Source organism: Pelobates fuscus, chromosome 1 (genome assembly GCF_036172605.1).
Source record: "Pelobates fuscus isolate aPelFus1 chromosome 1, aPelFus1.pri, whole genome shotgun sequence".
NCBI classification, from domain to species: domain Eukaryota; kingdom Metazoa; phylum Chordata; class Amphibia; order Anura; family Pelobatidae; genus Pelobates; species Pelobates fuscus.
The window spans coordinates 85,283,976-85,309,037 of NC_086317.1; the positions used below are offsets into that span (position 1 = coordinate 85,283,976).

Sequence of the window (25,062 nt, forward strand, 5' to 3'; positions counted from 1 at the left end):
TCCGGTCCTTAAGGGGTTAAATCACTTTGTTTCTGTTTATGCAGCCATAGCCACATCTCCCCTGGCTATGATTGACAGGGCCTGCATGAAAAAAAACTGGTTTCACTTTCAAACAGATGTAATTTACCTTAAATAATTGTATCTCAATCTCTAAATTGAACTTTAATCACATACAGGAGGCTCTTGCAGGGTCTAGCAAGCTATTAACATAGCAGGGGATAAGAAAATCTTAATTAAACAGAACTTGCAATAAAGAAAGCCTAAATAGGGCTCTCTTTACAGGAAGTGTTTATGGAAGGCTGTGCAAGTCACATGCAGGGAGGTGTGACTAGGGTTCATAAACAAAGGGATTTAACTCCTAAATGGCAGAGGATTGAGCAGTGAGGCTGCAGGGGCTTGTTCTATACACCAAAACCGCTTCATTAAGCTAAAGTTGTTCAGGTGACTATAGTGTCCCTTTAAGATATAGGGAATAATAATATATAGGGTATAACAATAGAAATTTAGATCACTAAAATTTGTGCTTATTTGAGTTATAGAGTAGACATTTAATGTTGTATTTCTTCCTTTTATCGCAGTGTTTATGACAAAATGAATGCACTAAACATACAGTAAAGCCAAACATTATCGTAATCAGGATTCAAGTTGTTCTTTATTTACATCTCCAAGTTACAAAACTTATAATTCATTGAGACAGACTGCCCTGCAGCCTACATCAGTGATAAATCACATGGGTAGTATGCTCCATATATACATATATTATAAATTGACACACTGACATGCTTTATGGCAGCTGCAACACTCTCAACACATGAAAACCGAAACCACACTATTCTCTGTGAAAGAACCAGGTGTTGATTTAAAGATTTCTCCATGACAGTTAAGGGATGATTGGTATACAGTTCTCCTCCAGGCTGTCATACTTGTTAACTGAAACACGTCCATGCAATTTTAAAATGCAACCCATAGTGTGTTTGTCTTTTTTTTTTTAGCAATTCCATACCAAACATGAACTATCCATCTCCAGCAAGCAGCTCATTCAACTTTGATTGCTTCCTTTTTGCTAGCTTTGTACTCCTTGGCAATCTTTAACATGGACAGCAGGATTGGGACAGCCATGGGTAAGAAAAGCGGTATGTAAATAGCAAATTTTTGATCATCTGGGAAATATAACAGGTGAAGGAGAGAAGGATCAAAAAACGCCTTTTCTGAAGAAGTAATGGCTTCCTTGCTAGCTTGAAAAGCAAACTCTAGTCGACCAGCATCTAATTCAGTCATAGAGATCTGAACAGAGGAAACTGCACGGTACACCTGGAAAGAAAAATATTACAAGAACATCATTCTGACAATATTGCCAATTTTCTCCTTACTCCAAATTTATTTATTTTTATGTTAACATTTCACATTATAGATAGTATTTTGAAGTTAATTAACAAAATCAGCACAGTACCATCAATATCAGTCACCTAGGTTTTCCTGCTGAAAAACAGCAGAGGTAGTGTCAGTGCATCTTTTATTTTTATTCAAGTTTTTTTTTTTTTTTTTTTTTTAATCTAATTAAGATAAAATAAAATCCAAAATGTTACAGAATCCACAAGGCTGAAGATGAATTACCTTTATTTCAAGCTTGATCTTTTTGAGCCAAAACATTGTATTCTGCATTTAGACTTCATACCAGTGCGCAGTCCTATCATATGTTTTATTGATCCTGGGAGTGTAGTTACCTCCAGGCTGGAGGCACATTTGGGGTCTCTTTTGCATGTACCGACCCATATTTCTCTCAAAGGCCGCATTAGAGAGTGTCCCAAGAGGGGGACACAAAGTGCCTTTCGCTTTAGGGAAAGAAGCCATCTTGGGTTTAGTGAAGAGATGCAAGGACTGGCTGAAGCAATCAGCTTTTCTCAATTCAGAGCTGAATGCCGCTGGGATACATCATGTCATATCCAGTCAGCCGATAAGCTTTGCAAGCTAGAATTCCAGTGGCCAATGCTTGGGACAGGCAACCGGCCTGGTAAGGGAGATCTTGAATGAAAGTCAGTATATGTTTATCTGTGTGTTTGTATTAATCACTGTGGGTCTGTCAGTGAGTGTGTGCATGTGTCAGTGTGTTTGTATTAGTCCATATGTGTGCGTTAGTGAGTTTGCGTGTGTGTATTTATGTGCCAGTGTATGTCAGTGAATGTGTGCGCACATTGGTGATTGTATTGGTTTGCGAGTAATAGGAGTGTGTGTGGCAATCAGTGATTGTGTGCAAGTGAGCGTGTGTATCTGAGAATGTGCATGTATGGGTCAGTCAAACTCTATGTCCCTGAGCATCAGTGAGTATATGTCAGAGGTCATCCCATTCCTCAAAAAGATCCTTTGAGATATATCATGTATCTACTAACCTCTAGAAAGGTCAGAAAATGGCTTTTCTTTATTTTGCCTTTCAGATGTTTAGCAGATAGCTACCTAGTTTGTTATCCTCCTATATGTCAATCCCACATAAGTATACCAAATCAGGAAGCCATCTGCTATTATCATAAAGCAACACTATAGGTACCAAATCAACTATAGCTTAATGAAGCAGTTTTGGTGTATAGATCATACCCATGCAGTCTCATTGCGCAATTTCCTGCCATTTAAGAGTTAGATCAATTTTGTTTCCGTTTATGCAGCCCTATCCACAACTACCCTACCTCTACTCACACAGCCAACTTGGAAAAAAACTATTCATTAAACTAAAGATGCTTTGGTACCTACAGTATCCCTTTAAAGTCTGGAATACAAGGATTGTGTATGTATGATAATAGCTTGCAAGGACAATCCAGAATCTTCATCAATACACCCTAGATATTTACAGTATCTTGTTTACCATGAACACACTGTAAAGTTCATCTGACGCCATTATAGTAAGAGGACTTACCTCCGAGGCTACATTGTCATTAATAACAATGTTCCCGATCTGATCCAGAAGTTGAGCCAAAGATGTCAACGTGGTAGACACTGTAGCTATATTCTCAACAGTCCTTGACCAGAGGAGTTTGTCTAGCTCCCAGTCTGTCAGCCCCTCATTGCCTGGATTTTCCACCATATAATTGTCTGGCACATAGACCTTTGTAATGCCTAATAGGAGTCTGGAGATGATGGTAAAAAGACAGAAAGTGTCAATTTAGTACGTTTTTATCAAATGGAATTGAAAAAAAAGGCATTGTCTGAAGAATATGTTATATTCGAAAAAGGTTACTCCGTGAACCATTACCACTTTAGTAGTCATGGTGGTTGAAGTCTGCATACGCAGCATTTCAGTATGAAATAATCACTGGCAGCCTGGAGGGAGGGGACCATGCAAGTAATTGTTACTCCAACTAAAAACAGTGTTTTATTAAGACTATGTTTTGTTGGAGTAACCCTTTAACAGTGAAAAGAAGAGAAAAATGTTCTTATTCTCCTAGTTGAAAATATATATATTTCACCATCACACATCATCGACCAGGAGGTCATCAATTAACAGAGAATAAAAGGGAACCACTGGGAATCTTGGACTCCAGCAACCACCTATTGGTTTTCTACCATTACTGTGGAAGATAGACAATATGGACCTACTGTGTGGCTGCCCACCAGAAAGATCCCATTGAGGGTCAAAATGTTGACAGTTCTTCCACTCTGTTGTAGAATAAACACATTGTCAAACTACTAATATCTGAGGTTTCCTCCTTTATTAACATTATCAGCCAGTAAAGAACAGAATATTGAATAAGTAGCAATCTAAATAAATATATCATTATACAGTGCATTATCAGAGACTCACCGTAGCTGTGTAAGGAAAATTTCCATCACTTGCACCATGTCGATGTCCACGTATATTGGAGGTTCTTGTTCTCCTTGGCTTTTATAATCTACATTATAGACCTGTAAAATAAATATTATTAACTGATAAAGAGCAGTAACTCTCTCTCCCTCAAATAGTCCATATTATAATTAAAGTTGTCACCGAAAAACTATTCTGAAGAATTAATGCATGCTGGATGTAAGGAAGAAGTCATGTACTAGAGATATTCCCCTCCACCCCTCTTATATCTTTATTGAAGACATGCAGCGTTAAAACAAAAGAGCAGTACATAAAAGAACAAAGAGAGTAGAATGGTCAAGGCATTATAAAAATTACTTACAAATCAAAACTGGAAGATACAATAGTTAGAAAAACCATTAAAAGAGGAGGACGACGCACCATGTGGTAAAGGATCTATAGGGGACCAATTAGCAAATAATTGTTTGAATGTTCTTTCTTTATTGTGGGTCTACTCCACTAAACTAAAAAATGGCTAATAAATAAGAATAAACTGCAAATAAATTGGAGGGGTATTATTTGATCCCATTGGGAAGAATAGCCTTTTGTCCAGCATCTGCCAAAGTTATTTATAAAGGCCTAAACCCCTTTGTGGCCTAACCTGACCATTATAAAAATAAAAATGCCATAGAGCACCTACTCAGTGGTCAGTGTAAAACTGAGATCAATTTAAGATCCTGTCTTAAAGGAGTGTATTATGTTCCATAAAGGAGTCACTTTGAGAAGGTTCCATAAACAAACGAGTAGGTTTGCCTCAGTCTGGTTGCATTTACAAGACTTACTCTCTGGGGACAGTCCAACTTTAAACACATAGTAAGAGAGTAAAATAGGCCCTACTAGTGGGATGGAAAGATGGATAGACAAAAAAAAAATGTAGAAAGAAAAAAAAAAAAAAAAAAAAAAAGGAATTCCAGGTCTCCAGGCCCCTGTTGAGAGTTTACGCAGTAACATGTTGAAAAATGTTTTAGAAAGTAGCAGTACAGCACCTATACATAACATAGGTAATAGAAACATGGACATTTCATACACAGATCATTAATATATTAAAGGGATGCTCCAAGTACTAGTTTTGCTAAAATGCAAATTTAGGGTTACCTTGGATTAAGAATTAAGGTTTAGTAAAACTATAAATGCATGAGAAAAAAAAAATTGAAAATAATAATATATATTATTAGTACTGCTAATTGTAGACTGCTACACTGGCACAAGATATTCAAATAAATGAATAAATAATGTATCCCAGAAACATACACTATCCCACTGGTTCACAAATGTTTTTGACAGGAGACAAAATGATGTACATTCTCCAGTTTCACAGTTATGAGACTGACCCATTTTTCAGCTGCAAAATAATATGTAACAAAAGGAATGCTGCAAAACACCTTCATTACATACTCTTCAGTATCGAAGCGTTCTTCATTGCACTAGGAAGGCAGCACAATAACAGTAATCAGTCTATGTGTTCAGCTCTGACACATTTGTATTGCTAGGCCCGGTCGTTAAGAGGACGAATTTGGTTTCGGACTCAAGAGTTAATCACTACTTCTCTATCCCACATCAAATCAGCAACCTTATTTTCCTTAAAGGGACACTCCACCGCCAAAATAATTAAATAAAAGTAGATATATCCCCAATGAAAATGTATGAATTTAATTATGTATTTTTTCCATTATAGTCAGTCAATCTAAAAACAGCTTGTAAAAAAGCTTAAGACCTCGCCTGAAGGCTTTGCAAGCCCTTCCTTTCTAATCTCGCCAAGACTTTCTGTGGCTGTACAATCACGTACCTTCCAATGCAGCTCAACGAGAAGACTGTGCAAGGCAAGGTCTCTGGGCAATGACTTTAGCTCCACTGAGCTAAAATCACAAGGAAGTAACCGGACCAGTTGTTTGGTTTATAGCCACAGGGTGAAACCAGGTTAATTTATAAAAATGAAAAAACATTCTACTCAAATCAGCACTTTTCATAAAATAAAATAAAATTAAAAAAAAGACACTATTTACACATAAAGCACTTCAACACTGTAAAGTGCTTTAGGGGGTCTGGGGTGTCCCTTTAAGACTGGACAGGAAAGCAGCTACACACACTTGCTCATAGATCCAATTTTATTTTTATAGAGACACTGTAGGCACCCAGACCACTTCAGCTAGTTGAAGTAGTCTGGGTGCTGTGACCCTTTTGCACTGTTTACACTGCAGCTCTAAGTCTGCCAGACAGCCACTGGAGACGCATCGGACTCCTCACGGACCTTCAGCGTCAGATTTTCCCCATAGGAAAGCATCGAATAAACGGCTTTGTTTTCCTGGCACTATAGGATCCCTTTAATTCTAAACAAAGCAAAGCGTTGTTATGCAATTACTTACAACAATGCCATCTGGACAAGTCAGTGGAAGTTTTAAGGATGTTGCAATACTGTTCTGAAATGGGAAGCAGGTGCATGTGCACTAAAACCAAACTGGCACAGGCCCCTTCACATATAGTGCCTCAGTCTACACAAGACGTTTAGTTTAGCAACTCCACCAGGACACTATAAAAGGTTTGCTCAGTGAATGCACACTTCATCTGCAAACCTGAGCAAACTGCCCTTAAAGGTTTATTCATTAAACAAATTATAGCAACGTGAAAACTGCAAAATGAAAGCAAAAATCACCGATCTGGAAAGAGGAAAAAAATAACTAAAAATAAACAATCCGAGAGCAATTAACTGAATACGTGGGTGGGTAAATTATGTCAGATAGTTATAGGGTGGAGTCTGGGTGCATAATTAGATGCTAGAATTTGTTTTTGAGAGACACAGGTGTACTACACATTGGGAAGTAGCTCACAAATTCTACAGACAACACAATGCAAATGTAACATTTCTCCAATTTATTTCATAAAAATATTAGAGGGGCAGGAACGAATTAAAGTGGACCCCACTTGAGTTGATTTTGGAAACTGGGGAATGGGTGCAGGAAATGTATTTTAATAAATGCATTATGTGTAAAAAACAAACAAACACAAAAACGCACCCTAATAAGTTTAACAAATTTAGATTTAAATCTTAATTAAATGAACACCAAAATGTAAGAAGTACAAACCTGTTTTCCTAACACTCGTGTCATCTGTCAACTTAATAGGCCCTCACCCATTTCTGATCGTGAAAGAGTTAAGGTTTTCCTATGGGGAATTTGCAGACAGACTACCTCATGCAATGCGTGAGATGTCCAATGTCATTTGACAGAGTCAAACTCTGTCAGGGACCTGGAAGCACTGCAAGGGGCTGTCGAGAATACGGTAACCAGAGGAGGAGTTAACCCTGCAATGTAATTATTTCAGTTTCTCAAAAACTGCAATGGTTTACATTGCAGGTTTAAGGGGACAGGGGCACTGAATCCAGGCCACTTAAATGAGATTTAGTGGTCTGGGTGACTATAGTGTCCCTTTAAGCTATTCCAAGAACAAACAAACAAACAAAAAAAGACATAGCATAAACCTTAATTTGTTAATTTAAATGCACTATAAGGGGAAGACACTAAAAATGATATATACTATTCAGTGTAAGTCTCACCATGATTCCACCCCAGCGTGGGCTGTGAAACGCATTGGTTGGTACCCTGTTACCATCTTTGTCCTGGATGTAGAGAGGAGAGTGAAAATATTCTGGAACGTATAGTAAAAAGTTCAAGACTGGATAGAGAGAGGCAGCACTGGAACCTGCAAAAGAAAAAAAATAAAAAAATAATTATAGACAATATAGACATGCATGCATTATATCCAGCTCACTTCAATCTTCTCTGATAGTATTTGCATATAATAAAACATGTTAATAATCATTATTTTAACAATGTACTATTATTCCACAGCATGGCACAATGGCCAGGATTAACAAAGCCTTCTTGAACAATGACCGTATTAGAACATTATTTGACAGAATATTACTTGTTCCTACAGTAACCGTTTTCTCATTGCATTGGCCCCTATTTGGGGGTTCTATGCAACATGGATGTGGCCTGATACACCAAATAAAATAGGGTTGGTTTAAATGATACCAAATTCCCAAACTATCCCTGGTCCCTTACCAAGCCGAGCCTCTACTGGGTTGATAACATGGGGCAAATTATTTGCATTAAGGATGTAGCTGGAACTAGACTTTTCAAAGCGAGGTGTAACTCCAAGAACAGCATAATACAATATCTGAAAGAGATAGACAGATATATGTTTAATTCAGTGTGGTATCAATGTATTGAATTGGGTTTTGCAATTTTAGACTTCATTACCAATCATATCCTTGAAGTTAGTCTAGTAGCGCTTTAACAGAACCACAAAACCATTTAAAATAAAGCAGCAGCTTACAAAATAGGAGGATCCACTGCCTATTCATAATGGTAAACAAAGCAACAAACAAAATATATAGGTGTGCTGTCAATATCAAGCTTGATAAAGACTGCTGCAGAGGTTGAAACGTTGTTGTTTTACACTTTGGCCAACGGAATAAAGCTACACTACTTTCAAAAAGGAAGTGCTGGAATGTATAATTTTATAGTTTTCAGAATATTACTAAATAGGGCAGCGAGTTGCCTGAAATAGTGGTCTAATATTGGTGTATATGATATACAGAGTGGACATGCCTCCTATTACCGATATGTACTTCCTCTGAGGTTTGGTAGGAATTACCCATAGGGTAAGCAATAAACATTTTTGTGTTTACAACAGTAATACGAATTAAAAATAAATAAATAAAATAAAGTGTATTATTAAGCTAATCAAAGTGTAATTCTAGCAAACCAGCTACAGAGAGAACCATATGCAACAGCATATACATTTAATATATAAAGAACTACAGTGACCCATTTGTAAAGCTTGGGATGAATGTGAATTGATTTACAGTGTTAGATCATAACCACTTTAAGAGATACTCAAAATGCTACCGTAAGGCAACTTGGTATGTTGGTTAATACTGAGACAAGCAAATACATTATGGACTTTTAAAAATCCACAAGGAAAAAAAAAAAAAGTTGAGACATAGATGTCAAATTTGTATATTCAATCAAGCCTTTGTTTGATTACATTCCATGCTGTGTGGGAGAAACAAAAATAAAAATCTGTAACTGCAAGCAGTTTACTTGAACAAACAGCTCGGCTAATGCATTTCAAGCTGGCTTCTATTACAATAGTAAAGATTAACCATCCTTTGTTTCCACTGAATAGAAGCATGGGCAACGGTTTCATAGGGTAAAACAGGGATAGGCAACCTTCGGCACTCCAGATGTTTTGGACTACATCCCCCATAATGCTCTTACACCTGTAATGCTGGCAAAGCATCATGGGAGGTGAAGTCCAAAACATCTGGCGTGCTGAAGGTTACCTTTGCCTGGTGTAAAAAATAAGCACTAATCGAAGCACGGAAGATTGGCAGCTGCAATCCTGTGTGACAATCCATGTTTCTGTATAGAAACATTTTTTTAGATGTGTATCTTAGAGAAGAGTGTGTGATACAAAGATAGCACTTTTTTCTTTGGAACCCCAATTCAAAACTTCAAAAAAAAAAAAAAAAGGAAAAAAAGTGGTTTCAGAAATATTTGAGCGTATGCCTCTTTCAGATACTTGTCATTGATACACTACTTGTAGCACCCCTTCATAAGCGGTCAAATAATTGTACGGTAAAGCATTCATGAATGGCTACCGTGGAAAGTAGTAAAGTTTATTTACATCCAGACAAAGAGAAAATGTGTCTGGCATTAGGCAAACTAATATCCAATATGTGGCTATGCCATTCATGTTCCAGGTCTGGATGATTTATTTTTAAACCATAGACAGAGCCTGCAAAGGAAAGTGAAATATTCAGGTTATTCCTGATATGCCCTATCTATTTATGGAAGTCAAGTTATAGTTTACAGAGTCATGTAGAAAATGGAGTAAGAAAACTTAAAATGTTAAAGAGTCATCCAGTGGCTGAAGCTGGCAGGACGAATTGGGAAAAAGAAAACCGTTCAGAAGTTGGGAAGCATGACAAACAGGTACAGGAGTGAGGCTAGGCACAAGTCTTTGCATGCATGGACAAGTGGTTCAGAAGCAAGGGGAGCGCCAAAAGGAGCTAAGGTAGGATTAGAAGAACTAGGCACTAGTGCAACTCTATCTCTAGGGTTTTATGTACCTGTCAAGTAGCACAATGCCTGCTGATCACACAAATGGTGGCATTCCCTTGACAGGATTATGGAAACAGATTAAGCTGTACTTCCAGATGAACACAGTGAGAAGCAGGGAGTGTCTGCAACACATATCACCATATGCCAACATATCTAAGTCCTAATTCAATTCTGCTGGTGCCTGTGCAACATTTATAGAGATCCAAGATTCTGAATACACTATAGCACAGGTTTCATGACTCACGTGACATGTTTTATCCATGTTGATGACAGACAAAGTATTCTATTAAACTATACACATTGTTGCCTTTCAGAAGTGAGCAGTGCAGAGCTTGCATGTTCTTCCAGGATTTTAGAATCCAAGACCGTTTTAAATTCATCAATCAGAGGAAAGAAAGCTAGCAATGTTACTGTGAAGAGGCTAGACACCTTCAAAGAGTCCACGTATTATATTGTTAATTTTGGGTTTTGTTTTCTGAATAAACCTATGTTCTCCTTTCATCAACCAAGCAGCAACACCGCATATCTGGTCCTTCAGTTGAGTAGAGATTATTGAAGATAAGTATTAAAAACTTACCGTTATATCAGAAACATTTTTTCAGGAATTATTGGATGCCCTCAATTCCCATCTCATGTGGGATTTTTATACAGAATAACATTATCCAGACTTGCTAAATATGCTTTAGAGCTGACCGGTAAAACACTTGAGTCTATGTTTTCCTTCCAAATAGGACCCACATGTTGATAAACTTATTGTTTAATCATACACTTATTCAGAAATAAGAAAATCCCATTTTTATTTTAAATTGTGAAGAGATTTCAAAAAGCAACACAGCTGCTTTCAAATGTTATTCTGTGAGGACATCTAGTGGATAATATGCCAATTACATTTAATATATTTTTTTTAATACAATGTTAAACAAAAATCTGCACACCAGTCAAGCCACAAGACTTGCTTTCGATTTCTGTGGGAAAAGCAAGTCTCATGGCTTTACAGGTGTGCAGATTTTTGTTTAACATTCTATTAACTATCCACATACTTCAGATGGAAGGGGTTTTCAATCACAAATCTTCCCCACCATAACCTATTTGGAGATATAGGAATATAGTTATATTAGCCATATTAGTACAGTAGACAAGATGCCAAAATAGTAGAGTATTGCAGAATGCAATGATACCTTTTTATTGGACTAACATAGTGGTCTTTGAAATATTATGTTAGTCCACTCTGATAGATAGAGATATATATCTAGATCATACGATAAAAATAAAAAGTAACTGCTTCGCACGGAATAAATGGTTTCTATATGAGGATTCTAAAGAGGTGAATATTTGTTCTCTTTTTCTTAAGCACATGGCCATGTTGGTTGTAACAGCCATTTTTAACAACCTTATAACATTGAAAACATGTAGGAAGAGGTTTAAATAATAAAATATAAATGTGTGCTTCTCTTTCACAGCATTGCATATCGCTCCACACATCTCATCTGTTAATGGGAAAGCTGTTCACCATTCTTGCATCATTAGAGAGTATCTAAAGTTAGGGCACATTATGTATGGGTTACTGAACATGTAATGTAGGCACTGCATCCTGCAATTCCAAGCAGTACAGGTGATCCACATGTGATCCACATGAGAATTATCTGCCTAGAAAGGCTTTTTTATCAGATGCAGAAGTCTAAAAAAAAAAAAAGTCGTTAATTCTTTATTAGCAGAGCAGGATATTCTGAGTTATAACAGTTAAAGTGTTACTCCAAGGATCTTGATTTCTGTATGAAACACTGCACATACTTACAGGTTTAAAGGAGCACTATAGCCTCTCACTCTAACACTCTCTCAATATTTTTTTTTAAATAAATTTACTTACTACTTGAAGTCCAGCTGGAAGATGGCAAATATTTCCTCCTATTGGGTCTCCAGCCTCATGTCTTCGATGCTGTCCCACACTATCGGCTCTGACCACAGACAGCCTCAGGGTTTACTGTAGGACACTGCAAGCACGTTCCACGTGCCTGCAGTGTTCTGATACTATGTTTAAAGTCTACAGCTCAACGTGAAGACGCCATACAGGAGTACTGCACTTCAGGCAGGACTGAGCCAGGAAGTCCCTCTAGTGGCTGTTTGAGTGACTGCCAGTGGAGGTGTTGCTAGGCTGCAATGTAAACACTGCTATTTCTCTAAAAAGACAGACAGTGTCAACAGGAAAATGCCCACAGGAAATTATACTCACCAAAACAACTTCATTAAGCTGAAGTTGTTCTGGTGACTATAGTGTCCCTTTAACTTTGCTGATGGAAGTTTAACAACCTTTAGCAGGGTCACTGGCCAGTCCGGAACAAGAGTTCTGAGCATATTACTTGCACAGACACTCATTCATTTGCGGAGAGCGCTCAGCTGTTGGTGTCAGCAATAAATGACTGGCATAATAGGAACCTTGTTTCAGCAGCTATGACGAAGCCAAGGGTCATTCAGCCGGCATTGAGGGAGATTTGAAACCCTTAATATTGCAAGCTGTAATCCTTTGATCCCATACCCTGTTTTGCAATCATGTTTTCTTGTTTTGCAAATGATTTGCCCACTTACCGGAGAATGGCATCAGAGTACTCTCGCCATCAGTGCCACTACAGTGGGCTATAGTGGTCATAATGCTTGGAGTAACCCTTTAATTTGTGCTCATTTATCCAAGATTGTGGTTTTGTTTTTTTGGGTTTTTTTTTTTTAAATCAATGCAGAAACAGATATGTGAAATATTGAACTTGAGAAAGGTGGACTTAACCATTTTCTAAAACCTAAAGAACGGTTAATTTCACAAAGCAAATTAATTTGTTGGGGGGGGGGGGGGGGGGGGCACACTTAGGTGTAAAAATATGTTTAGTGTGGATAGAAAAGGCTGAGAAAGACCCAGCATTAAACCACAGATTTTATTTGGTCCTCATTATTAAACAATATATTCTATTATCCTATTAGCAATGTGCTGGTGTAACACATTTCAGGAGTTAATTTGAATTTGTCTCTTACCTGAGAATCAACAGAAAAGTTGGCTACAGGTTGGAGCTTGTCCAAAAATGGCTGTATGTACTGGTCTGAAGCAGAACTGATATTCCAGTTCACATCAAGAGATTTGGGGTCAGGATTCAATAAACTGAATGTGATGTCATAACCTGGAGACGACAGGACACAGAATCGATAACACTTCTCACACTTGTAGGGTTACAACAGTAACAAATATAATTTCACACTAATTATTAAAGTAAGCAAAAAAAAAATATATATTTTTTTTTAACATATATGTCTGCATCAGTAAAAAAGGTGGTTTTGGTCATACCTGGGCTGGACTTGAATGCTCTTCTGCTGTTTTCAAAATCATCTTTGCTGAATCGGCTAATTGGGATGCGATCAGACAGTGCTGCTGTGACAGTCTCTCCATTGAATGACATTGTTTGAATAACACGCTGCACATTCTTGTAGAGGGTTCGGAGAAAGTCCTCTATACGAGCAGACTGATCCAATGCACATTTTACAAATGCTCTTCGGTGCTTACCAATGTACACACTGACCCCCTGGAAACAGACAAACCTATTCAGTAGTGCTAAAGTTAAAAATATACTGTGGGGGGTGGGGGCGGAGCCAAGCAGCTAAACCTAGCAGATGCACGCTTAATGGTCTCCGAGCCAGAAAGCAATTCTGTATGTACTCGCTTGGGTAAGGGGGTGCTCCAAATGGAAGGACGCAGGACCAGTTAAAAAATGTAGTGTGTGTTGATGAGAGTAAATTAGTAGGTACAGTCCTAGACTGGAAGCGTTATATGCTATTGGCTAGACGTGGAGACTAGGTGATTGGGCTATAGCCTGTACTCTTTAATCTGTGACTGTGTGGGTTTGGAAGTTGTTAGGCTAATAGCATTAAGAGTGTTTTACGCCTCCACATTTCTCTGCAGGTCTTGGTGCACTAGGTTGCAGAGGTAGGGGTTTGGAACCGCAATGGCTGCAGACTATCAGTGCTGACTGAGTGATGTAGCATGTACCTTTACATGCTTGTGAGAGTTGTAAATGATTATAAAAAAAAAAAAAAAAAAAAAAACTAAATGGTTGGTGGTCGGTTGGTAAAAGCATGAACAGTGGTTATATAAAAAAATAAATAAAAAAAAATAACATAAAATGGTTGCTAAGCATTGATGCACTAATAGCCGTTCAGGGAACTATGCTGGTGATGGATAACGTCCTGCTATCCAGCATGTATGCACATCGCATCAGGTATTAGCCAATGTCGGACTGTCCCCTCACTTGCTAGTAACACCGAAGTCATGGATCATGCATACTAGACACTAGCGATTCCTCAAATTCACAAAACCCTCAGCTCAGTGGCCAGTCTGTTACATTATGATTAGTTCAAATGCTATTATCTGAATGTTATCTACGGTTTGAAAATGTTTGTATGTAACCATGCTATGTCCCTCTCACACTAGTGAGCTGGGAAAAAAAGAATTTTTCAAAAAAAATAAAATAAAATATATACTGCATTGATTTACATTGCAGGACTAAGTAGGACTGGGACAGTGCACCCAGACCACCTCAATGAGATTAAGTCTACTATGGTGTCCCTTTAACTCTGGTGTTACAAACTAGACATGCACACTTTTAAAACTTAATCTTGTGAAGACAAAAGCATGTTCCTAAAAAGCCCAACATTAGATGTTAATGGCAGGGTTTAAATACACTCAGCTCAACTATGCACATTTTTAAAAGCGCAAATATCTGGTAACAAAGGCTTAAAATTTTCTCTTTTGAACGGGTTTTTGTTTGTGATACAGTCCTTGTTTACTCATACATTTATATAATTGATGTAGGTTTCTGCTTTCTGTTACTATACCTGGGAAAGAAGAGATGATGTCTCCGGCAAAATATATAAGGAAATGGAGCCCTGCTCCCCTTTATCGAGTAGCTGAAGAGCTTCATCAGTATCTGACAAGAGGGAAAAGCAGTAACTAACTATTCTAGTAAAATAAATGATTGCAAAGAGAGTATGCCATATAAACATGCCATAACACAGAAGCATATATAACGAACTATATGCATCCATAATTCACTTTTTCTTCATAGCTGTAAAAAGGAATACATACTACAGATTACACTATTTTTTCCCAATGCTTAACTGTTTATATGTTAAAAGACAAACATAATACATGTTATTCTAATGTCAGCATGATCCCTTCCAGGATTAAAATACTACATGTTAGTTGGCACCACAACTGGGTAAATCGTGAGATCTGTACCAGTTGTTCACGGTCAGTCCTGCTATTTGTATAATTTCCTTTGCTCCATTAGGTTTTTATTTTTTTATTATTTGATTGAATTTCGTGCCCAGTAGGAGATATTCACGTCAGGGTATCGGTTTTGAAAATGAATAACAGTAAATAAGACATATTGCAAATAACATACAGTAAGACATATTGCATAATAACATAAATTAGCATATGTATAGTCTCTAGGTATGTGCTCTATGTGTAGTATGGTGGTAGGTGTTAGTTTCTGTAGGTAGTATATGTCGGGGACCATTGTTACCATGCTATGGCTTAGGGGTGTATGCCACGCTGTGCGATAATGGTACGGTCTAATGATTAGGTATGTGGGCACCTAACTGGGGTGGTGTCGTGGTTCTGGGATGTTGCTTGGAGATGAACCATGATACTGGGTCAAGTGTAGGCTGCCTCGTGCATCATAATAGTGTCCCAGACTCCAAGTCTGTTTATCAGGGGTAGGGTCTGCAGTTTGCCCTACCCAGCTGTTCTCTGCTTCTCCTCTCCGGTGCGACTGCTCGTGCCTGCTCTTGATGGTGTGTCTTCCCGGTCCAGGCTTCGGAGTAGCTTCTCAGGATCATCAGTACAGGTTAGTGTGGTAGTCTGGTCTCTGTTTGTTACTATCAGGGCTCTGTCTGCTCTCCAGCGTTACCGCATCGAATGAGCTCTCAGTTTCTTGGCTACTGGAGATAGTTTTCGTCTTTCCAGCAGTGTGGCAAAGGGGATGTCGCTAAAGAATGTTATGGAGTCTCCCTCAAATTATGTGCACCCCAGCGCTCTTGAGTGGGCCATAATGGCCGATCTTACGGCAATGTCTCTGGTTACCATTATAGTGTCTCTCAGGGCTGCCTCAGGAGCTGTCACCACTTTCCTCACTCTGAACGCCATATCATATTGGGATCTGCTTCCCCTTTGAAGTCTATAGCCGTTTTCAGCCGGCGGGAGTGGGGTAGTAGCCGTTCCCCCTATACCTCTTCAGGTAGCCCCTCAGGCGTATGTTACAGTGCCTGTGTCGAGTCTCTGGACCTGCAGTGTGAGAGCGTCCATGTTGAGTCTCCTCGTCTCGAGAAGGTAAGTTGCTCTTCCTCTTCTGCCAGGGATTCCTCAGAGGTTTCTTCATCACGTCATTTTGAGGGGCGCCAGCAGTGTAGGCCACTTAAATGACATCCATATATCTCTATTATTTAATTGTTACTATAACTTTTAATGGCTTTCATACAACTACTAAATCTAATATGACCTTTTTCCATTCGACTTGTTTTTCGGTTAAGCAAGTAATATATACTTTTTTTCTATGGGATTGCTGGAGGTGCATTGCCAGGAAAAACATGGTTGTGTGTCATGAGAGATTACAGAAAAAGGTGCTTGTGGCTCTTTTAAATGGCTTACAGTTTACCTGAAACTTTAGAGAATGATGGCAGATACTGCAGAGGCAAGCGAGTTTTATCCTTAGCTCCATGTCTAACTCTAGAAACTGCAGATCTACCAAGGCACAGATCCTCTTTAAAGAGAATTATAGTCACCAGAACAACTACAACTTATTGTTTTTGTTCTAGTGCGTATAATCATTGCCTTCAGGCATTTTCATGCAAACATTTTCATGCAAACACTGCCTTTTCAGAGAAAATGTAATTGAACCCCAAGGACACTTCCAAGTTGCCACTCTCCAGATGACTACTGGAGGTGCTTCCTGGGGCAGTGCTGCACAGTAGGCTCTGTATGGAGAGGCTGAAATTTTCTCATATAGATGCACTGAATCAAATCATCGTTATGAGGAGGTGCAGATTGTCCAAAAATGGTGTTTGGACCCGCCCCCATCCTGCCTTTTTTCCGATATCATCCAATCCAATGCTTTCCCTATGGGTTTGGCTAATCGGGAAATTATGATGAGGTCACCAAGGAGGCGTGTCAGGGGCAGGGTCAACAGATCCGTGCGGCGCTGTAAATAATGTACGTTTTAACATTTTCTAAGTGGGCTGGGGGGAGGGGGGGGGGCAAGGCACTTAGATGGTGGATTAAACACTTTAGGGTCAGGAATACAGGTATGTGTTCCTGACCCCATAGTGTACCTTTAATGCAGATCAGCCACACTTGTTAGATATGAAATAAAAAAAAGGGAGGCGGTTGGTGATTAGTGCCTTGTCCTAAGAGGGCCTGCCATCTAGTGCACAGGTGAGACAGGATGAGAGGCGTCAAGCAGGGCTGGCCGGATACTTAACAGCGCTGGATATAAATTCCCTGAAATTCATACCAAGTGCAGCAATTTAATATGTACTTGTGCTATAGTTTTCAGGAGTCCTAATACCAGATGACACAGTCAGGTCTGTCAAATAATCTGGAGGATTGCTTGAAACCACTTTAGCACAACATGTTTGAAACTCTATTGTATTGCACAAAGGTGCTTGCAGAACACCTAAGCATGTAATAACCAATAAGAACAAAATTACAGAATTCTATTTCAAAAGAAGCAAACTATTGAGAAATATTGTTCTACCACACTATGCCTCTCAATGTCAGGTTTGCAGAAAAGCAATTTGAAATGCATACGGTTGCGAAATTGCAGCAGACATTGGGGGGGGGGGGGAGGGAGGGCAACAATTACCTTTCACGCTTTGCAGTGTCAACGTTTCTTCCTCTGTGCTGCTTATTCTTCGGTACTTAATCGCATAATGACAGTTAAACCTAGTGTGGCCTGTGGTAAACACACAGATTTTACATGAATAAAAATGCATTTTAATGTTTGTTTGTGTTTGGTTTGTTCCCTAGCTCACACTGTCAGCACACAAGACGTTCAACATATAAAAAAAAAATTCCCCCTGCAGCCTGATACTTCACGGCTGACACTACCCAGCTGATGTGCTTGTGTGAGATGCAAAATCTGCACACGATTTATCCACTTGGAACTCGGTTAAAGGGATTAAAAATCTGTATGTGCAGCGTTTTGTAGGGAAACGCTGCATATACACAGACTCTATGCACCATCCTCACTTTAAATCAGTGAAGTGGTTATGGATCTTGGAGTAACCCTTTAAATCTGAAACTCACTTTAGTAAATAACCCTGTCTGCCTTGTAAATTGAAGGGAGTCTACCAAATTTGTTGAAATATGTGGTAATGGTGACTTAATATACCATACATCTCACAACCAAAGCATAAAATTTAAAAATTATGTTACATACAGAGAGATAGTGTCCCATAAAACCGAAGAGCTTAGCAAACCCAGTTCATGCTAGAACTGTAAAACTGGGGAGAGTATGGAAGATTAAATCTCAAATATGGGAAGGCAGTACAAAGGCCTTTATATGGGTATATTTAGTATATTCATAAAACAAAAACAAAATAAACAAAACAAAACAACTCTATTAAAGGAACACTAGAGTGTTAGGAACAAGAAAATGTAGAAGTTTTACTTACATTTTGTCAGTGCTGGGGCTCCCTTGCTGCTGCTTAACTCTCTGCCTCCTGCATGATCCAATCCTCTGCTCCTCAGGGGAACACTGGGGACCTGATGCACCGCACACTTATACAAGCTTCCCTACAGAAAAGCACTGAATCTATGCTTTCCTATGCGGGCTTCCTTTTCATTTGGTCAGTGCAGTGGCAGAATAACAGCCATTGGAGGTGGATTTAACCTACAATGTAACTATTGCAGTTTCTAAATAAAACTGCAATATTTTACATTAAAAGGACAGGCCCACTGCATCCAGGCAGCTGCATTGAGACAAATTGGGCTGGGTGACATTAGTGGTACTTTAAGATTACTTTATTGTCTTTCTTGTTCTTAAAACATTTCACAAAAAAGTCATTTTTTTGGTGGGGTGAAAAACCTCAGTTATTCAATAATGCGGAGCAAAACAAACAGTAACCAAATGACAATCTACCTATGGATTGTTTTGTTTTTTTTGTTTCTTACCACATTGTTGTAATACTTACTGTTTAGTACAACCTCATTGTTCTTGGAGTCAGAGGAGGGGAGTTTTCTTTGCTGCTCTGTACTCAGTGTGCCTTTAGCGAATACAATCTCTATAGGAACTGTGAGCTGGAGCTAATGAAAACATGTATAGTGAATCAACTGCACTATAAAAAGCAACACATACTGAATATGTAGTGCAGTTTATTTTACAGGTCTAAGAATGGGAAGAAAGGACAAGCAAGTCAGAGCATGACAGATAGAAGGATAGAAGTCAAAATAGATGTACAGTGTAACATATACCTAGAAAATAACTACACTGCATGACTATGCCTAATACACATATGAATTACTAATGCACCCTAAGCATGTCATTTTCACAAGGAAGCAAAATTTACAAATATATATCACTTGATTTTTTCAATTAGATATATTGTAAACAAAATGCAAAAATATCCCTTTTTAATAAAGATCCGACTTTTAGTACACTGCAAATCTTACTTCTAGAGCCTGTTAATTTGATATTTGTATTTGAAACATATACCAGAAACAAACGAAAAAATTTGGACGTACATGTAAATCTAGAGCAATCACAAGGTCTCTGCTGACTTCTCTGGCTACAGATGTTTATGGCTGCTTAAAAATATGGTTCTCTGTAATAAATACAATTTTTTTTTTAAAATGTAATGCGTAATTTGGCATACTCCTAATGGGGAATTCTAAGTCTCCCAATTTACTTTAGTTATAGTTATTATAAAAATCATAAAGCAATATACAACTATAAACGAAGATGAATATCAATTAACAAGCTCTCAGAATAATGTTGAACCTGCAAGGGAGAGGGGTGGAGAGAAGGGAAGAGAGGGGGGGGGTAATCTGCCCATAGTCGTTTTCCTCTCTAATTGCCATTACATCCTGCAACAAAACAGGATGCACACAGCAGAAAGTATTTACAAAAAATAAATAAATCCAGTTTGCCTTGCTGAGCATTAAGGGAATGTTGTATGATACACAACACTCTGCTATCACTGGTCTATAGTGGCATGAAATCAATTCATTCTACGAAATTGTTACTCACTCCCCCCCCCCCCCCCCCCCCCCCCCCCAAGCAAGCAGTTTTTGATATACAACCATAAATAATAAACCATTGAAAGACTTGAACATATTTTAAAATAATTATATATATATATATATATATATATATATATATATATATATATATATATATATATATATATATATATATATATATATATATATATATATATATATAAATTCTTAGTTTTAATCTCAGGATCCTATATAACCAGCCATTCGTTTAAGCTGGGGATCCTGTATAACCAGCCATTCGTTTAAGCTGGGGATCCTGTATAACCAGCCATTCGTTTAAGCTGGGGATCCTGTATAACCAGCCATTCGTTTAAGCTGGGGATCCTGTATAACCAGCCATTCGTTTAAGCTGGGGATCCTGTATAACCAGCCATTCGTTTAAGCTGGGGATCCTGTATAACCAGCCATTCGTTTAAGCTGGGGATCCTGTATAACCAGCCATTAGTTTAAGCTGGGGATCCTGTATAACCAGCCATTCGTTTAAGCTGGGGATCCTGTATAACCAGCCATTAGTTTAAGCTGGGGATCCTGTATAACCAGCCATTAGTTTAAGCTGGGGATCCTGTATAACCAGCCATTAGTTTAAGCTGGGGATCCTGTATAACCAGCCATTAGTTTAAGCTGGGGATCCTGTATAACCAGCCATTAGTTTAAGCTGGGGATCCTGTATAACCAGCCATTAGTTTAAGCTGGGGATCCTGTATAACCAGCCATTAGTTTAAGCTGGGGATCCTGTATAACCAGCCATTAGTTTAAGCTGGGGATCCTGTATAACCAGCCATTAGTTTAAGCTGGGGATCCTGTATAACCAGCCATTAGTTTAAGCTGGGGATCCTGTATAACCAGCCATTAGTTTAAGCTGGGGATCCTGTATAACCAGCAATTAGTTTAACCCCTTAAGGACACATGACGTGTGTGACACGTCATGATTCCCTTTTATTCCAGAAGTTTGGTCCTTAAGGGGTTAAGCTGGGGATCCTGTATAACCAGCAATTAGTTTAAGCTGGGGATCCTGTATAACCCGCAATTAGTTTAGGCTGGGGATCCTGTATAACCAGCCATTAGTTTAGGCTGGGGATCCTGTATAACCAGTCATTAGTATTAAGCTGGGGATCCTGTATAACCAGCCATTAGTATTAAGCTGGGGATCCTGTATAACCAGCAATTAGTATTAAGCTGGGGATCCTGTATAACCAGCCATTAGTTTAGGCTGGGGATCCTGTATAATCAGCCATTAGTATTAAGCTGGGGATCCTGTATAACCAGCCATTAGTATTAAGCTGGGGATCCTGTATAACCGGCCATTAGTTTAAGCTGGGGATCCTGTATAACCAGCAATTAGTATTAAGCTGGGGATCCTGTATAACCAGCCATTAGTTTAGGCTGGGGATCCTGTATAACCAGCCATTAGTTTAGGCTGGGGATCCTGTATAACCAGCCATTAGTTTAGGCTGGGGATCCTGTATAACCAGCCATTAGTTTAGGCTGGGGATCCTGTATAACCAGCCATTAGTTTAGGCTGGGGATCCTGTATAACCAGCCATTAGTTTAGGCTGGGGATCCTGTATAACCAGCAATTAGTATTAAGCTGGGGATCCTGTATAACCAGTCATTAGTATTAAGCTGGGGATCCTGTATAACCAGCCATTAGTATTAAGCTGGGGATCCTGTATAACCGGCCATTAGTTTAAGCTGGGGATCCTGTATAACCAGCAATTAGTATTAAGCTGGGGATCCTGTATAATCAGCCATTAGTATTAAGCTGGGGATCCTGTATAACCAGCCATTAGTATTAAGCTGGGGATCCTGTATAACCGGCCATTAGTTTAAGCTGGGGATCCTGTATAACCAGCAATTAGTATTAAGCTGGGGATCCTGTATAACCAGCCATTAGTTTAGGCTGGGGATCCTGTATAACCAGCCATTAGTTTAGGCTGGGGATCCTGTATAACCAGCCATTAGTTTAGGCTGGGGATCCTGTATAACCAGCCATTAGTTTAGGCTGGGGATCCTGTATAACCAGCCATTAGTTTAGGCTGGGGATCCTGTATAACCAGCCATTAGTTTAGGCTGGGGATCCTGTATAACCAGCCATTAGTTTAGGCTGGGGATCCTGTATAACCAGCCATTAGTTTAGGCTGGGGATCCTGTATAACCAGCCATTAGTTTAGGCTGGGGATCCTGTATAACCAGCCATTAGTTTAGGCTGGGGATCCTGTATAACCAGCAATTAGTATTAAGCTGGGGATCCTGTATAACTAGCCATTAGTTTAGGCTGGGAATCCTGTATAACCAGCCATTAGTTTAGGCTGGGGATCCTGTATAACCAGCAATTAGTATTAAGCTGGGGATCCTGTATAACCAGCCATTAGTTTAGGCTGGGGATCCTGTATAACCAGCCATTAGTATTAAGCTGGGGATCCTGTATAACCAGCCATTAGTATTAAGCTGGGGATCCTGTATAACCAGCCATTAGTATTAAGCTGGGGATCCTGTATAACCAGCCATTAGTATTAAGCTGGGGATCCTGTATAACCAGCCATTAGTATTAAGCTGGGGATCCTGCATAACCAGTCATTAGTATTAAGCTGGGGATCCTGTATAACCAGCCATTAGTTTAAGCTGGGGATCCTGTATAACCAGCCATTAGTTTAAGCTGGGGATCCTGTATAACCAGCCATTAGTTTAAGCTGGGGATCCTGTATAACCAGCCATTAGTTTAAGCTGGGGATCCTGTATAACCAGCCATTAGTTTAAGCTGGGGATCCTGTATAACCAGCCATTAGTTTAAGCTGGGGATCCTGTATAACCAGCCATTAGTTTAAGCTGGGGATCCTGTATAACAAGCCATTAGTTTAAGCTGGGGATCCTGTATAACCAGCCATTAGTTTAGGCTGAGGAATCCTGTATAACCAGCCATTAGTTTAGGCTGAGGAATCCTGTATAACCAGCCATTAGTTTAGGCTGGGGATCCTGTATAACCAGCCATTAGTTTAGGCTGGGGATCCTGTATAACCAGCCATTAGTTTAGGCTGGGGATCCTGTATAACCAGCCATTAGTTTAACCCCTTAAGGACCAAACTTATGGAATAAAAGGGAATCATGACATGTCACACATGTCATGTGTCCTTAAGGGGTTAAACTGGGGATCCTGTATAACCAGCCATTAGTTTAACCCCTTAAGGACCAAACTTCTGGAATAAAAGGGAATCATGACATGTCACACATGTCATGTGTCCTTAAGGGGTTAAACTGGGGATCCTGTATAACCAGCCATTAGTTTAACCCCTTAAGGACCAAACTTCTGGAATAAAAGGGAATCATGACATGTCACACATGTCATGTGTCCTTAAGGGGTTAAACTGGGGATCCTGTATAACCAGCCATTAGTTTAGGCTGGGGATCCTGTTTAACCAGCCATTAGTATTAAGCTGGGGATCCTGTATAACCAGCCATTAGTTTAAGCTGGGGATCCTGTATAACCAGCCATTAGTTTAAGCTGGGGATCCTGTATAACCAGCCATTAGTTTAAGCTGGGGATCCTGTATAACCAGCCATTAGTTTAAGCTGGGGATCCTGTATAACCAGCCATTAGTTTAAGCTGGGGATCCTGTATAACCAGCCATTAGTTTAGGCTGGGGATCCTGTATAACCAGCCATTAGTTTAAGCTGGGGATCCTGTATAACCAGCCATTAGTTTAGGCTGGGGATCCTGTATAACCAGCCATTAGTTTAGGCTGGGGATCCTGTATAACCAGCCATTAGTTTAGGCTGGGGATCCTGTATAACCAGCCATTAGTTTAGGCTGGGGATCCTGTATAACCAGCAATTAGTATTAAGCTGGGGATCCTGTATAACTAGCCATTAGTTTAGGCTGGGAATCCTGTATAACCAGCCATTAGTTTAGGCTGGGGATCCTGTATAACCAGCAATTAGTATTAAGCTGGGGATCCTGTATAACCAGCCATTAGTTTAGGCTGGGGATCCTGTATAACCAGCCATTAGTATTAAGCTGGGGATCCTGTATAACCAGCCATTAGTATTAAGCTGGGGATCCTGTATAACCAGCCATTAGTATTAAGCTGGGGATCCTGTATAACCAGCCATTAGTATTAAGCTGGGGATCCTGTATAACCAGCCATTAGTATTAAGCTGGGGATCCTGCATAACCAGTCATTAGTATTAAGCTGGGGATCCTGCATAACCAGTCATTAGTTTAAGCTGGGGATCCTGTATAACCAGCCATTAGTATTAAGCTGGGGATCCTGCATAACCAGTCATTAGTATTAAGTTGGGGATCCTGTATAACCAGCCATTAGTATTAAGCTGGGGGTCCTGTATAACCAGCCATTAGTATTAAGCTGGGGATCCTGTATAACCAGCCATTAGTTTAAGCTGGGGATCCTGTATAACCAGCCATTAGTTTAAGCTGGGGATCCTGTATAACCAGCCATTAGTTTAAGCTGGGGATCCTGTATAACCAGCCATTAGTTTAGGCTGAGGAATCCTGTATAACCAGCCATTAGTTTAGGCTGAGGAATCCTGTATAACCAGCCATTAGTTTAGGCTGGGGATCCTGTATAACCAGCCATTAGTTTACGCTGGGGATCCTGTATAACCAGCCATTAGTTTAAGCTGGGGATCCTGTATAACCAGCCATTAGTTTAAGCTGGGGATCCTGTATAACCAGCCATTAGTTTAAGCTGGGGATCCTGTATAACCAGCCATTAGTTTAGGCTGAGGAATCCTGTATAACCAGCCATTAGTTTAGGCTGGGGATCCTGTATAAC

At 39.3% G+C, this 25,062-nt stretch overlaps 1 protein-coding gene across 1 annotated transcript in view; it reads right to left on the reverse strand.

Annotated features, from left to right (window-relative positions):
* Nucleotides 1-633: 633 nt before the first annotated feature.
* Nucleotides 634-25,062, reverse strand: part of PIGS (phosphatidylinositol glycan anchor biosynthesis class S) — a 30,266-nt gene continuing 5,837 nt past the window's right edge. The window contains exons 3-12 of the mRNA XM_063449961.1: nucleotides 19,186-19,297; nucleotides 17,856-17,945; nucleotides 14,827-14,918; nucleotides 13,283-13,517; nucleotides 12,976-13,118; nucleotides 7,891-8,005; nucleotides 7,380-7,525; nucleotides 3,791-3,891; nucleotides 2,906-3,116; nucleotides 634-1,311 (exon numbers count right to left, since the gene is read on the reverse strand). Of these exons, the coding sequence (XP_063306031.1) occupies nucleotides 1,036-1,311; nucleotides 2,906-3,116; nucleotides 3,791-3,891; nucleotides 7,380-7,525; nucleotides 7,891-8,005; nucleotides 12,976-13,118; nucleotides 13,283-13,517; nucleotides 14,827-14,918; nucleotides 17,856-17,945; nucleotides 19,186-19,297 (1,521 nt within the window). The 3' untranslated portion in view covers nucleotides 634-1,035. The remainder of the gene's footprint in view (nucleotides 1,312-2,905; nucleotides 3,117-3,790; nucleotides 3,892-7,379; nucleotides 7,526-7,890; nucleotides 8,006-12,975; nucleotides 13,119-13,282; nucleotides 13,518-14,826; nucleotides 14,919-17,855; nucleotides 17,946-19,185; nucleotides 19,298-25,062) is intronic.